This window comes from Narcine bancroftii, chromosome 14 (genome assembly GCF_036971445.1).
Source record: "Narcine bancroftii isolate sNarBan1 chromosome 14, sNarBan1.hap1, whole genome shotgun sequence".
Taxonomy (NCBI): Eukaryota; Metazoa; Chordata; class Chondrichthyes; order Torpediniformes; family Narcinidae; genus Narcine; species Narcine bancroftii.
In genome coordinates this window covers 18,915,316-18,930,638 of record NC_091482.1, presented here as the reverse complement: position 1 = coordinate 18,930,638, position 15,323 = coordinate 18,915,316, and the positions used below count along the sequence as shown (strand labels likewise).

The window sequence follows — 15,323 nt, the reverse complement described above, 5'->3', positions numbered from 1 at the left end:
GAGGCCACCCACAAATTGGAAGAACAAGACAATGTTCCGTCTGGGCACTCTCCAACTAGATTGCATTAGCATCAACCCCTCTGGTTTCTGTTTAGCCCCTCTCCTGTCTCTTTCTCTATCCTCTGTCTCTTTTCTTCAAGTTCACCACTTCTTTGAGAGTGAAAGCTTCTGAAAGTTACCTCTCCCATCACCTCATCCTTTTTCCTCCCTTCTCCCCTCCCATCCTTATCCACCTATGACATCTTGCCCACAGGCCTGTGTTCTTCCCCCTGCCCCCCCCCCCCCACCTTTTTATTCAGGCATCTACCTGCTTTCTGCTCATATCTTGATAAAGCACTCAGGTACAAATCATTGGTTTCTACCCATTTGCTTCCTATAGATGATACGTGACCTGCTGAGGTGGTTCAGCACTTTTGTATTATGTTTTAGGTTCACCCATGAACCAATCCATGCATCCTAAGCACAGAAAAACAAAAAAAACCTACTCTGAATATAAACTTTGTCTGCACTTGAATGACAAAGATAAATGTCATACTCATCAGGATTATCCTAGAATCATGGCTCCAAGGGATAATGAATTTAACTCATTCATAAATATTGTTATCCATACCCCATCCTATTGATAACAATAGTTTTGAGCATTGGAAAACTGAATGCAATTTTTTTTGGCACGCTGCTTTTGTAAATATAGACAAGGTTGACGTGATATGAAATTGAAATATTAAATTGTTACATTTTTTTGACATTCACCAGAATTCAAATATAACATTATCTTACGTTTTTTGAAAGCTAATTTCAAGTTCTTATTTTCCTTTGAACCCCAAACCCCTGGAAATCCTGTTCTCTAGACCTTTTACTTCCTGCAACAACCTACTTGGCTTCAATTTATTCATTCCAAACAGTCTTCCAAATCCTCTGTTGTGGTCAATAAAGCAGATATAACCCTATCTTCATGGGCATAGTCGGTGGTTAGGTGAATTATCGTATCACCAGAAATCAGAAAGCGGTCCTGATCCACAACATTGCCTTTTTAAGTACAATTAGAATAGCATAGGAATCCTTAATATCAGAGTATTTCATATTTACAAAGTGTACAATCTTATATCAACTGCCTCTCATTTGTTAAGTTCAGATAATTTATTGTAAAGGCTTTGTATCCATACGAAATTTCTGACTTAAGTGGCATGTGCAGCAAATATGTCTAATGTTGTGCTTTCAATTAATATTATGTATAAATTTAAAACCAAAGTTACCAGTGCCAGTGCTCTCAGATGCTTCAGATGCAATTGAAATGTTATCAAAATATTTCTCATCTGTCGAATTTAATGAATTCTGCCCTCCAGCTTTCTCTTCACCCTGATCCATAGCATGCAATTGGTGTTGGTTTTTTACTAAATTCATTATTGAAGACGGCTCTAGGATGACTGGCTTTGCTTCCTATAATAAAAACAGGAAAAAAAAACAACATGAGAACTGAAAGGTGACAACCACATCTGTCGACATGGGAAAGCTAATCTTTTGAAACAACACATTTTCAGTGAATACCCATCTTTGTCCAAATCACCATGAACATGAACTTTCTTTTGACCACGTGTAGATTTTGCAAAAATTTTAAGTAGAGTTCTTAGAATTTAAGGACAGCTTAAGGATGGGATCCTGAAAATTTTCTCTTCCTCATGCGTCATGAATCAATTTCTATAATTAAAAACAGGTAACAGCGGGTTTGAAGTAATGGACAAAAGAAAGTCTGCACTGTTTGACTTGCTGAGTTTCTCCACCATTATGCTTTTGCTAACATTGTTCTGACAAAGCATCTTCAAGCTGAGGCATTAACTATTTCTTTTCCCACATATATATTCTGAACTGATGAACATTTCCCACATACATTAAAAGCCTTGTTATCTAGAATTCAAGCAAAAAAAAAAATTTAAAAATTGCAGAACATAAATATGTTAAAAAAAATACAGAAGTTTAAAATTGGAACACCTCGCCATTAGTTTTCCAATCGCGCAACACACAGTCTCAAGTAACCAGAAAATGTATTTATCTGGCATCTACCAATCCCTAGAGGTGCCAGATATCAGGGGTTTTTACTGAATTTTAGATTTCTACCCGTCTTTACAAATTCATTTTCCGTTAATACCTTATTTCAAGTTCAGGATTTAGATATCCAGGTACAGCGAGTACATAGATCATTTTCTAAATTTGGAGCAGAAATAGATTGCCATTGCGCCTGATAAGCTATTCCTTTTTTTTTAAAAAAAGAAACCAGGAAATTAGTTTCTTTTGCTCCTCCAGAAGAACAACATAGAGTCCCCAAAGAAGCCATTTTAATTGCGCATTAAATTACATATAAATAATTTTGGTTACAGGATAGAAGTTAAAATACATTAAAATTATTTTAGAAGGCTGCATTTAGAACCAATATTATAGATGACTAAAGAATAGATCAGGGAGCAATTTATCAAATCAATCTTAATGATTATGCTGCTGTCAATTGACTGTGACCTGCTTTATGAATTATGTAACTCATCCTCTATGGAATGCAATTTTCTTTGAAGTTACCATACATTTTTTTTTAGGAGAAATTGCTTTAGATTCTGCTTCCCTTGCTTTTCCAACACAATGCGTTTTTATATGAGCAGGTTGCACAAAATAGGTTACTGTGAATCAATGAGTCACAGAGCATGGAAACACATCCTTTGTTTCAACTTGCCCACGCTGACCAAAATGTCCTACGTGTCTGCGTTTGGCTCATAACCTTCTAAACCTACCTATATACAAGTCCAATTTTTTTTTTGTTAAATTTTGCAATAATACCTGCCTGTATCGGCTCCTTTGGCAGTTCACTCCATACATAAAATCGTGAATTTTGAATAATCACCTCTGTGGAAAAAAAGTTAACCCTCACTTTCTTCTTAAATCTCTCCGTCCTATAACCTTCGTTGTCTGGTTACCAATTTCCCTTCTGTGAGCAAACAATTCTGTGTTCACCTAATCCATTCCTGTCATGATTTTGTATACCTATAGGATATCACCACTCATTCTCCTGAGCTCCAAGAAATAAATCCATAGCCAACTCTTGGCAAAGTCCTCAAACTTTCTCTGCACCCTCTCCAGCTTGAGAGCATCTTTCCTGCAACATGGTGACTAAAACTGAACAAAACAATCCAATTGGGACCTCAACAACATCTTGTACAACTGCAACATGACCTGTCAACTTTTGTACTCAATGCTCTGAATGACAAAAACCAATGAGCTAAAAGTCTTTGTCCAACCTATCTATCTGTGATACCACTTTCAAGGAACAATGTATTGGTACTCCTAGATCCCTCTGCAGTACTACATTTCCCAGATACCAACCATTCAATGTGTAGACTCTTCCTATGTTTGACCTCTCAAAATGCATCACTTCACATTTCTCTTTATTAAATTCCACAAACATTTCTCTGCCAACCTGTCCAATCTTATGCCTTAATCCATCTCCAGTAGTCTGAATGTGATGGTGATGGCAATATACACTGATTTTTGAAGCATATATTTTACCCGAGGATTTTAAACATTTCAGATAATTTGAACTAATGTTAATCTTATAAAATCATAAATAAAAGTACTCAAAATAATAATTTGCTGTACTTTTTCCAAAATCTTTAACCAATATCTTCTCAATCCATAATCTTAGATCAACAGTTTGGGAGAAAAACGTGAGGCTCCCAATGCACCCCTCCATTAATATGTTTTTTAAACATGTATTTGATGAACAAAAATCTCAGTAGGAGATTTAAAATACAGCCCAATACTGTATTTAAAAGGAAGAATATTCTTCCACAGTTTGAATGTCCAGAGGTTTCTTTTTCTGGTTATATTTAGATATAAATTTAATATAAGACATAGGTGCAATAACAGGCTATTTAGCCCATCGAGTCTGCCCCACTATTCAGTCATCTCGGAAGATCTTTCCTGGAACCAACACACCAATGGCATCATGAAGAAAGCCTCTACTTCCTCAGGAGTTTGCGGAGGAGCTAATGGAGTTGTTCAAGTGAACTGGTACTGACTTGAAGGGCCGACATGGCCTGTTTCCGTGCTGTAAACGGTTAGATGGTTAATAGGATAATGTGATAACATTGAGAAAATGAAAATAGGAGAAGGCTTTTATTCAATTAAAAGTTGTTGATCAGAAAAATACATTGCTAAGATTGTGACAGAAAGTAGAATTTAAAGTTTTAGTTACCAAATCAATTATTGGTGACTTGAGAGACCAGACTGCTACATATTTAGTGGCGCCTCACAGTTCGGCGGGCAGCAACCTCCTTTGAAGAAGACCGCAGAGCCCACCTCACTGACAAAAGGCAAAGGAGGAAAAACCCAACACCCAACCCCAACCAACCAATTTTCCCCTGCAACCGTGTCTGCCTGTCCCGCATCGGACTTGTCAGCCACAAACGAGCCTGCAGCTGACGTGGACTTTTTACCCCCTCCATAAATCTTCGTCCGCGAAGCCAAGGCAAAGAAAAGAATGTTTCATTTAGCAGCTGCAATAAAATGGTTTCTCAGTCAAAAAGCCTGGAGACCCAAAACTCCACAATTACTGTTGCCTTGTCAAGGTTCCTGACTCACAAATGCATTTAAAGTTTATCAATGATGGTATCATCCAAACACAGCTTGTGCAGTGGACCACATTTGTGATGTTCAATCACAAATCCAGCTTATTATGGTAACTGTGTTCATACACTTTTCACTGGAAGCACAGAATGAAAACTGCAAATAAATTCCTTAATCAGGGATCAATAGTTGTTTAGATACACTAAAACTCCATACAAAATAATTGCCTAACTTCCTTAAGTATGCAAAGAATTGCTGGAGGAACTCAACAAGTACAGCAATTCCTTGTTTACTTAAGATTTTACCAGCTGCAGCTTTTGTGTTTCAAGTTGAGTTACCTTTATTTGTCGTTCATGCCATGCTCACACAGTAAAGGCAAGATAAGTGTTTCTCCAGGACCATGGAACATATTTACATAAATATAGGTTAGAATAGTTAAACATATTTAAAATATTATCATTCCATGGTACACGATCCCCAAATGTTCTGGGAGCTCTGGAGCCTGATGGCTTAGGAGGGGGGCGGGGGGGAAAGGGGAGGAAAAAGATCTTGCCCAATCTGGATGTTTGGGCCCGAGTTCTGCAGTACTTCCTACAAGATGACAGAACAGTTTACTCGAGGGGTGTGTGGAGTCCTTCGCAATGTTTATTGCATCGAGTGTTGTAGATGTCCTTCATGGCAGGAAGAGAACCCCCAATGATCTTTTCCACTGGTTTCACTATCCTCAGCAGGGTCTTGTGATCCAAGGAGGTACAGCTTCGAAGCCAGGCGGCGATGCAGTTGCACAGGATGCTCTCGATACATCCTCTGTGGAACGTAGTGGGGATGAAGGGTCGGAGATGATCTTTCCTCAGCCTTCGCAGGAAGCAGAGGGGCTGCTGGGCTTTCTTGATGACCTCAATGGTGGAGCCGTCAATAGTCAGTGGAGCGTGGCCTCCTGGGCCCTCTTGTTTCTCTCGCATTTTAAATATATATGACTTGGCATTCAAAGCATTGCATCTACTGTGTTCTCTACTTTGAACTATTATAAAACATTAGAGTTTGCTTAATTACTCACATATTTCACATATTCCTTCCACTGCTGCCACCACTGAACAGAAATCAAAAACCAATTATGTCCAGGTTGTAGGCCATGTCGGTTTTCTCTTTCTAACCACCCACTAGAAAAAGAAATACAAATTAACAAAAGGGATACAAGTAGAAGCAGGGATTTCCAGAACTAATTAGGAGAAAATTTATACTCACCTTTATTTCAAAACCATTAATCCCTCAACAAAGCAATAATGTACAATTTCAAATCTACAATTGCTTATTGATGTTGTAACTTCCTCAAAATATATGAATAAACCAATCTGGATCAGTCTGAAGTAATTACTAACAACATTTGGATATCAGATCTTTATTTATAAATGCTCAATCTTTATTAATGCCCTGGCCAATGAAGCAGGCTAAATTAAGGGGCAGATGCATTAGATGAATCAGACTTGCTTTTCATTAACATTTGATTTGGGCAAAATGTACCCAGAGTAAATATCATTGCTACTAAAACTGAAATTAGACCAAGAAATACTGGAAACATTCAATGCTGAGTTATTCAGTGGGCTTCTATTATCGTGTAACATTAAACACCGGTGATGGGGTGAAAGAGAATATTCTTATTCATCATTATTCCCTGCAAATGGTACAGGTATAGGTGTTGTGCCCAGTGAAAGCAACTGTCCGTAAAATTATAACGTGATGGCTAACCTGAACCAAGCCCTCCAGTTTCTCCAGCACTTTTGCGCACTGCACTTGACCCTAGCATCTGCATGTTTTCTGGTTTTTCCGAATCAAGCCCAATATTTTTTTTTAATACAGGTACGTCCATACCCAACCCGCTCCTGAAATAGATTGATCCATTTGGAGGTTAAACATTCAAATTTCTGAAATGATACTTTCTTACTCAAAATAAAAATCCCAAATTGGTTAAAGAAGTAAGTTGGACTTGCTCAGTACTAATATTTTACTGGCGTATACACCTGATCTGAGCTAGAAGCCCTGTTGGTTCCTGACTGGCTTGGGTTAGGCCGCCAGCCTCTGACAGACAGCTCACTGAAGGCTGATGCAATTGAGAGAAGGCTGGAGGTTTATATCATCATGGAAAGGTTGTACTTATTGATACATTATTCAGGTTAATAACTTTGAGATGCATAGTGGACTCGAAATCAAACGTTATAACAATTCCCAAGAGTGGCAACAAATTGAACATTAGGCCATGATTGGAATACATTCTCAGGTGCTAACTATCTGTCTCTAGGAGTTAGTTCACTTCTTAACTGGAGCAAAGATCACACCATATAGAAGGCATGCGACACAATCTATACATTTTGATCATGAGAGTGTCAGGGAGGAATACTCCAAAATATTTTTCCAATCATTTTAGCTTGGCATTTTTTTTTAAACCCACGCTGAAGCCTAGGTGGCTTACAAGTATGAACCGGGTGTGTTTACTCAAGAAGTTTTGTGCAACTATTGAAATGCTCCATAGAGATCAACACATTTCCAATAAATAACTTCCCAGAAAGCAGCAGTTCTTTTAACATATTTGTGATAATTAAGAAACAATTAGTTGTTGTTGGAGAAGTTCTGCACCTGATAATTTGGCCTTCTTCTTCTGGTGTCGCTGGTCTTAGACCAAGAACTATATGACAAATCTGCAGATAAAAAGAAATTTTTTGAGAAAATTAAATCCACAGCAGCTCAGATTTACCCTTGACATGAAACTTGAGAAAAGTATAGTTTTGAAATGCTGTTCCACAAATCTCGATGGCATTAAAACAAGTTAACATTGTTCAAGCAGATTATCATATACTTGCTTTTACTTGATCAAAGTATTGAGAATAGGAAGCCATGCTAGAATTAATTACAGTATTGCATTAATTAGGCCATAGCTGGAATATCCAGTAGAATTTTGGTCACCACATTGTGAAGAATACGATGGAACAAGAAAGAATGCAAGGAAGATTTGCAAGGATGTAGGAGAGGTTGAAAGAATTTTACATCAACAGCAGCTTCGAAGACAAAAATTGGAGGCATTGTGGACACCAAGGAAGACTTTCAAAGCTCGCAAACGGATCTGGACCAGCTGGAAAAATGGGATGAAAAATGGAAGATGGAATTTAATGCAGACAAGTGTGAGGAGTTGCATTTTGGAAAGAGAAACCAAGAAAGGACATACAAGATAAATGGAAGGGGACTGAGGAGTGCAGTGAAACAGAGGAACCTAGGAATTCAGATACATAATTTCCTGGAAGTGGTATCATAGGGATGTAAAGAGAGCTTTTGGTATATATCAAAATTTTGAGTCTAGGAGTTGGGATGTTATCGTAAAGACACTGGCGAGGCCAAATTTGGAGTATTATGAGCAGTTTTGGTCACCTAATTACAGGAAAGATATCAATAAGATTTAAAAAGTGCATGTACCAGGATGTTGCCCAGACTTCAGGAACTGAGTTACAAGGAAAAGTTAAACAGGTTAGGACTTTATTCCCTGAAATGTAGAAGAATGAGGGGAGATTTGATGGAGGTATTTAAAAATATGAGGGATATAGATAAAGTAAATGGAGGTAGGCTTTTTTCACCGAGGGTAGGTGAGATACAAAACAGAAGACATGGGTTAAGGGTGAAAGGGGAAAAGTTTAGGGGGAACTTCTTCACACAGAGTGGTGAGAGAGTGGAATGAACTGCTAGCTGAAATATTGAATAAAGGCTCAATTTTAATACTTAAGAAGAATTTGGATGGGTACATGGATGGGATGTATATGGAGGGCTATGGACTGGGTGCAAGTCTGTAATGTTCTATGGTTCTACACATAACCAACATTTCGGGGTTGAGCCCTTCATCAAGGTATGCACAAAATGTCAAAATTTTGTTGATATCTTGAAGGCTTAGGCCCGAAACATTAGTTATCTAACTTTATCTTTGCTACATAAAGTATTCCATTTGACCTGATGAGTTTCCCCAGCATTGTGTTTTTACTTAAATATTCATAGATTTATAAGGAATAAATCTAATTTTATCATTCATCTCTGGAATAAGGTAGATGAATGGGAAGATGGATACTGGAGGTAACTCAGGTGTGGACTATCTTTCTGCACTGCTTCCATTAACTGGTCAGCCATTACCTGCAAGTATATTCTACACGTCCATTAAGATCATAAAAAGTAAAAGGTTATTCAACCTCTCAAGCCTGCTATGCCATTCAATTTGATCATGGGTGATCTGACATTCCTCAAGTCTGATTTCCTGCTCTTTCCCCAAACCCCACAGCCTTGAATACCTGGCCTTTTGGAATGACTCTATTCACTTTATCACCTCACATTTGGGAATTTCCCATAAAATGTCTGTGGAACGCCAGACATAGAATTTCAAAATACACTCGTGTTCTACTTCATGATGTGGAGGATAACTTTTTTCCACTTTTAACATTTTGTTAGTTCAAGAACAAAAATCTTAGTGTAGAATAGATCAGTTCCGATGCTCTGAAATTTTTTTTAAAACCATGAAATATACACATTTTATTACTCTCTGCAGAGAAAGTGATGTTACGAACCACGTGCAATGAGCAATAGGCAATGAACCAGGCAGTGATCAATTTTAAAACACTAATTTTATTTCTAACTCTTACACTATCCTTAACACTAAATCTAACCCCAGTATATGCAGCTGTCTAGTAGGTGTGTGTGTGTGTGTGTGTGTGTGTGTGTGTGTGTGTGTGTGTGTGTGTGTGTGTGTGTGTGTGTGTGTGTGTGTGTGTGCGCGCGCGCGCCTTGGAGGGCAGGTGGGTGGGTGGGTGTGGGTGCGTGCGTGTGATATACCCAAACCATTACAGTCCAGGTCAAAATCTACAAAGTTACTTCAAAGTTCTGTCTTTCAAAGTCAGTATTGAAGCATAGTCTTTTGAAATTTGATGCCCAGAATATTAATGTGGATCTGATGGGAAGACTGGAGTTGTGGCTGCTACAGATTCACAAATTCTTCTTGCATTGTCTTTGAAGAAATGTCTATCCACATGAGCTGTGGTCACAAAACTCCTGATCCTTTTGTAGGCAAGACTCATACTGGGTATCCTCCACGAAGCTTACAAGACCCTGGGACCAGTCATTCTAAGTAACTTCACTGCTAGTCACACTTAAAATGAAACAGTTTCTCCAAGTGACCGTCTTAGTCAATAAAAATGAAGCACTTTGCTTTCCAAAAAGACCCTCCTGGCACGGGAAAATCCACCAAAATGTCCCAGCATGCTTTGCTCTAAATTCCACAGAAATGGCTAGCCACAACAGCTGCTTCAACAAGCTGTTTTCTCTTCAGCAGTCAGAATGGTTCTCCCTTGCAGAAGTCACAATGTCTTTGCAAATGTATTGAATCTGGAACAGACTATGACAAGCCTTCCCTCAGTTTTTCCGATGTATTGAATTATTGTTGGTCTATGATTTGTGTTGTGCTTCAGTGAAGTGTTAAATGTTAACTATGACCATTCAGTCTCTCCTGTCTATACTATCCCCAACAGTGATAATCCATTTTTACTAAAACAAGATCTTGTAATGGTGTTTATACACACTTGTCTTTTTTTTTGGTTCAGTAATGCAATGGGCAATAGACTCACCATTTAATAGTAATAGAACAATATGAAGAAATAATTCAAGGACCCCGGATAAACAAGGCATCGATTATTCCAAACCACATAACATTGGCACTAACCTGAAATAGGAGATTAAGAAACTCACTGGCCAGAGCACTTTTTACACCCCAAATCTGATAATCTTCTAGTGTTAAATGGCCCATCTGTCATTGAAATAGAAAAATGAAGAGTTAACCAACACAAGATTTATAAGGAACCAGAAATGGAAATTCCCAGATCTCAATTCTTAGCATTTTCAAATAATACTACAGGATGCAAACAATGATGAAAAACAGATCATATTACCAATAAGTCTTCATTTTTTTCAAGAGGTACATTTCATTCTTTAAAGAGAATTTATTTTCAAAATGTTGGGGTTTTCTATATATTAATTAAAATAAAGTTTCAATTCTTTGGGTGACCCAAGGGAAAAGTTAAGAAACCTAAAATTAAAAAGAACTTTGAACCATGCTATGATGTTAGTTCTATAGCACTTTTTAATAATTTTTATGTGCATCAATCTCACTGGCTATCACCTGATTTTGCCTTTCTATGAGCTCTTGCTGTTGAAATATTCAATCTATGCCTTCGTTACTTTTTAAAAATATACTTTAAGTTTTCATACATGTAGTATATAATCATTTGTATACATCATATTGTACAAATTAATCCTGACGACAAAGAATTTTACCCCCTCCGCTTAACAAACCCTCCCTAACCCCAACCTCTAAAGCAAAATCAATAAACAGTGCTTACATTTTTTCATATTATATAGTAAAGGTAAGAAAAAAGAAACTAAAAGAACTACTGTTTTGTACTAGGATAGGCTATAGGGAACCAAGGACTTTATTAAACAAAGTATCTTAACTCATCTTATGGGTGGCATTATAGGATCCAGCGATCAGAAGAGATAAAATTAAACAACAATATGGGCTCCATATTTGTAAATATCTATTATATTTTTTCCTCAAATTATAAGTATTTTTTCTAATGGAATATACTTTTGAATTTCTGCATGTAATCTATCGACATCAGTGGTTCTCAACCTTTTTCTTATCACTCACCTACCACTTGAAGTAATCCCTATGCCATTGGTGCTCTGTGATTGGTAAGGGATTGCTTAAGGTGGTATGTGAGTGGGAAGGGAAGGTTGAGAATCACTGCTCCAGACCCAATTGTGACTGAAATATTTGATTAGGAAAAATTGTCATTGGCCATTTGGAGTTATGAAACCATGCACATAACGAGTCAATTAGGTACGATTAAAACAGTGGTTTTCAAATTTTTTATTCCCACCCACGTACCATCTTAAGCAATCCCTTAATAATCACAGATCACCTTTGGCACAGGGAATACTTAAAGTGAATGGAAAGAAAAAGGTTGAGAACCACTGATCTACACCTAAACACGAATCCATTTTCCAAGTAACTGCAATACACTTTCTTGCCACTGCCAATACTATTTTCACAAATTTCTTTTGATTTAATGAATTTTTTATTTTAGGGTTTGAGCCTTCCATGTTCCTTAATAAAAATAGGTCCGAGTTTTATGGGTATGAAATACCAGTGGTTTGTTCTAATAGTTCCCCTACTTTCAACCAAAAAGGTCTCACTTTTGGGCAAATCCATGTAGAGTGCAGAAAAATACCTTCTTTTATACCACACCTAAAAGTCTATTTTATTTAATGCAACTTGTATGGTCTGATATATAATTGATGCATAAAATTATACTGTACTAATCTATATCATACATTGACTGTATTAGTCATATAATCTCTATACAAGTCTGTCCATGGGTGTTCATCTATTATAATATTCAAAAGCTGTTCCCATTTTTGTTTAGATTTATAAACCCCGGGTTTAGAATTTGATCTTTGTAACAAAAGATACATTGCAGAAGTAAATTTCCAGAAGTGAATTTCTGTACATTCCCTTGTCTAGTAAGAGTTTCCATTTCATTACAAGGGGGCAATAATCTCTAATTCTAGTTTATCTGTGAATAATCTTTTTTATTTGAAAATAGCAAAAAAAGCATATTTCTAGGATATTCTGTATTAATCTCTCAAATGAGTAAAGGACATTAACTGTCCTTGTTCATAACAATCTTCATTTGCCAATTTCTTCATCAAACCATAATTTCAAAAAATTGTCTTGCAAGGAAGGTATCAAACTATTCTGGAACAAAAGGGTTTTAGATGATATACCTCCTTTTGTTCCAATTTCCCCATCTGTCTCACTCCAAATATCTATTAAATGCTTTAATAAATCCTGTCATTAGTCTTGAATTCCATTTATAGATAAAAGCTACAGCTGATTTTTCTCCAGTTTTTCCTAATTCTATGTTGACCCATGCTGGCGTGGTCTCACCCTCGGAAAAACAAGGCAATAAATCACATCTGAGCTGCCCTATAATAATCGTTGGTTTGGAAGTTGCAATCCTCCCATTTCATATTTCCACATTAATTTCTGCATCGATACTCGAGACATTTTACCTTTCCATAGAAATTTCCTCACCCATTTAAGTTGCTTAAAAAATTTCTGAGGTACTGAAATAGGTAATATCTGAAAAAGACATTGAATTCTTGGAAAAATATTAATCTTTATACAGTTGGCTCTTCCTATTATTTACCTTTACTTCATAAAATTGAGGAAGATCTGAAAAAATGGATATCATTGCCTTTGTTACACTTGATTAACCTAATCCGATGCATTGCTCACTGGCTCACTTTACTCTTTAAACTGGAAGTCATTCTAAATTCTACTCTATCTCAAGTCATACCATTTCTTGCTTGGTGGCCCAAATTAATTTCTTACCAGCTTAAACCTTGATTTTAAAATTCTCAAAGAGCTTCCAAATTCTTCCATGGCTTTACCTTCTGTTTATCTGCAAATGCTCCATTCCGATAATTCTCAAAGGTCTGCATTCCAAATTGAGACATGTTACCAGGCCTTTCCATCCTCTAAACCTGTGCCCCAAATACACCAATGAACCAACAGTTTCCGTGCATTTTTGAAGGGTTTATTAGCACCCAAAAGAAAAAAGTATTGATGCAGAAATTAATGTGGAAATATGAAATGGGAGGATTGCAACTTCCAAACTTCAACGATTATTATAGGGCAGCTCAGATGTGATTTATTGCGTTGTTTTTCCGAGGGTGAGACCACGCCAGCATTGGATTCTAACCAGATGCCTGGTGCTATAATAGCTTGGCACTAACCACGACCCTCACTGTGCCACCCATTAAAATTCTTCTCTTAAAATTTTCTGAATCTAATTGCTCCATCAATAAGTTTCCACAGCAGTAAGCTTTGGAATGGACTCCTTAAAGATATAAAAACTTGTTTCTCCCCTAAAATGCTGCCTATCGAGTACCTCAATAACTTTTCATGATTATTAACCTACATCCCTAGTACATTTTGAACGGTGGGACGAAGCCAGAGCACACGGAGGAAACCCACGCAGACGAGGAGAGCACGTACAAACTCCTTTCAGACAGCACAGGATTAGAACCCAGTTGCTGGCGATGTAACGGCGTTGTGCAAACCAAAGCATTAACGGTGCCACCCTTTCAATTTTAATGACTGTTGTAAACATTCTGAATGGAATAATTTGGACAAATCTACATATGTTTATATATTTTACTACCACACACACTGAGAAAACAACCACCATGGAGGTGAGGGGGTTGGAGGGTTATTAGTGAAGTGCGGGAGGTTTGAGCTAGTGGAGTTGTTCTAGTGAACCGGTGAGGACTCGAAAGGCCAACAGGCTTGTTTCCGCTCCGTAAATGGTTATATGATCTGTCCTTCTATCTCCTAATGTAGTCCCACAGATTATTTGTGCTCCTGTGAAGTTTCTTAGGATATTATTACTATGAGAGAAGTTCTTAGTGATCTATTCCGTCAGATCTATCAACGACTTATTTATTTTTCCAGAAATGTTGCTTGGTTTGTTGAGATATTCCAAAAAACACAAAAAAACTAATCTGTAGGTCAGGTGAAGAGAGAAAGAGCTGATGTTTCAGGTTCATGACCATTAGCAATAATTATACTGGATGATGAAACAAACTTGTTCATTTTGAAAATTCAACTCTTCGCTTGTGCAGTTATTGTAAAACATCCACCGATACCCACTTTCATAACAGATTGTGAATATTTTAAAAAGTCATTAGCCTCACCAAAATGCTATTGCCGGCTTCAATGTGAGGATCAGCAAAAATAATGAATCGGATGTAATTACACTGTGTGTTGCTAATATGCCAGAGCAGCTTGGAGACACGTACTATCATTAATCATTGCATATTAGCAATAAACCTGCTGTGAGCAACCCTCAAGCTCAAGGCTTCTGGATGAATATTTGCAAAGCATTCTCCAACCATGATTTAAAAAAAAACAATTGCCAAGGTCTAAAAATCAAGACATTATTCTTTAGATTACAATAAAATTTAAAAGCAAGATTTTGCTAAAATAAAATCTGTTCCACAAAATATCTGGTCTTCCTGAACCTTCTTTTTAAAGCTCTGTTCTATTCATAGGCATGTAATAAATCACTGGCCTTGCTCAGCATTGAAATATTTCATCATATTATTTCCACATGAAAATATTTACAGAAAATTAATACTGAGAAAGGGAAATCCGAACACAAAACCCTCATTATTTTAATTGAGTGCTTTACAAGTCAGGTTTTAAAGAAGTCATGTATGGCTTATTTATTAATTTCAAAAATGTTTTATTCATACAAGAGTACAATTTTAAGCATCACAGATCGAAGAACAGTTAATTGAGCTTCTCACTGAGGCCCACAAGGGCTGTGAAACAAAATCACATTACAATGTGACTGCAGAATCAATTGCTGCTGTTGAGCCCACTCATATTTGTCATGTGACTATATTCTGACCTGCTTTATTTTAAAAACCAGATGCAGATCCAAGAATCATATCACTAATCGCACAAATAAATCAATTTGTTCCAAATTTCTCCACACCCCCAAAGGTTACAAATCATTCCTTGATATTTGAGATACTAAATCCAAGGTTACATTTTGTGGTTGTTTTAACCA

General features: G+C 37.0%; 1 protein-coding gene across 3 annotated transcripts in view; it reads right to left on the bottom strand.

Moving 5' to 3' along the window:
* usp32 (ubiquitin specific peptidase 32) overlaps positions 1–15,323 on the bottom strand; it is a 154,585-nt gene that overhangs the window by 45,040 nt on the left and 94,222 nt on the right. For all 3 annotated transcript variants that reach the window (XM_069910731.1, XM_069910732.1, XM_069910733.1), the window contains exons 10-13: positions 10,346–10,429; positions 7,237–7,298; positions 5,663–5,765; positions 1,254–1,437 (exon numbers count right to left, since the gene is read on the bottom strand). In XM_069910731.1, the coding sequence (XP_069766832.1) occupies positions 1,254–1,437; positions 5,663–5,765; positions 7,237–7,298; positions 10,346–10,429 (433 nt within the window). The remainder of the gene's footprint in view (positions 1–1,253; positions 1,438–5,662; positions 5,766–7,236; positions 7,299–10,345; positions 10,430–15,323) is intronic.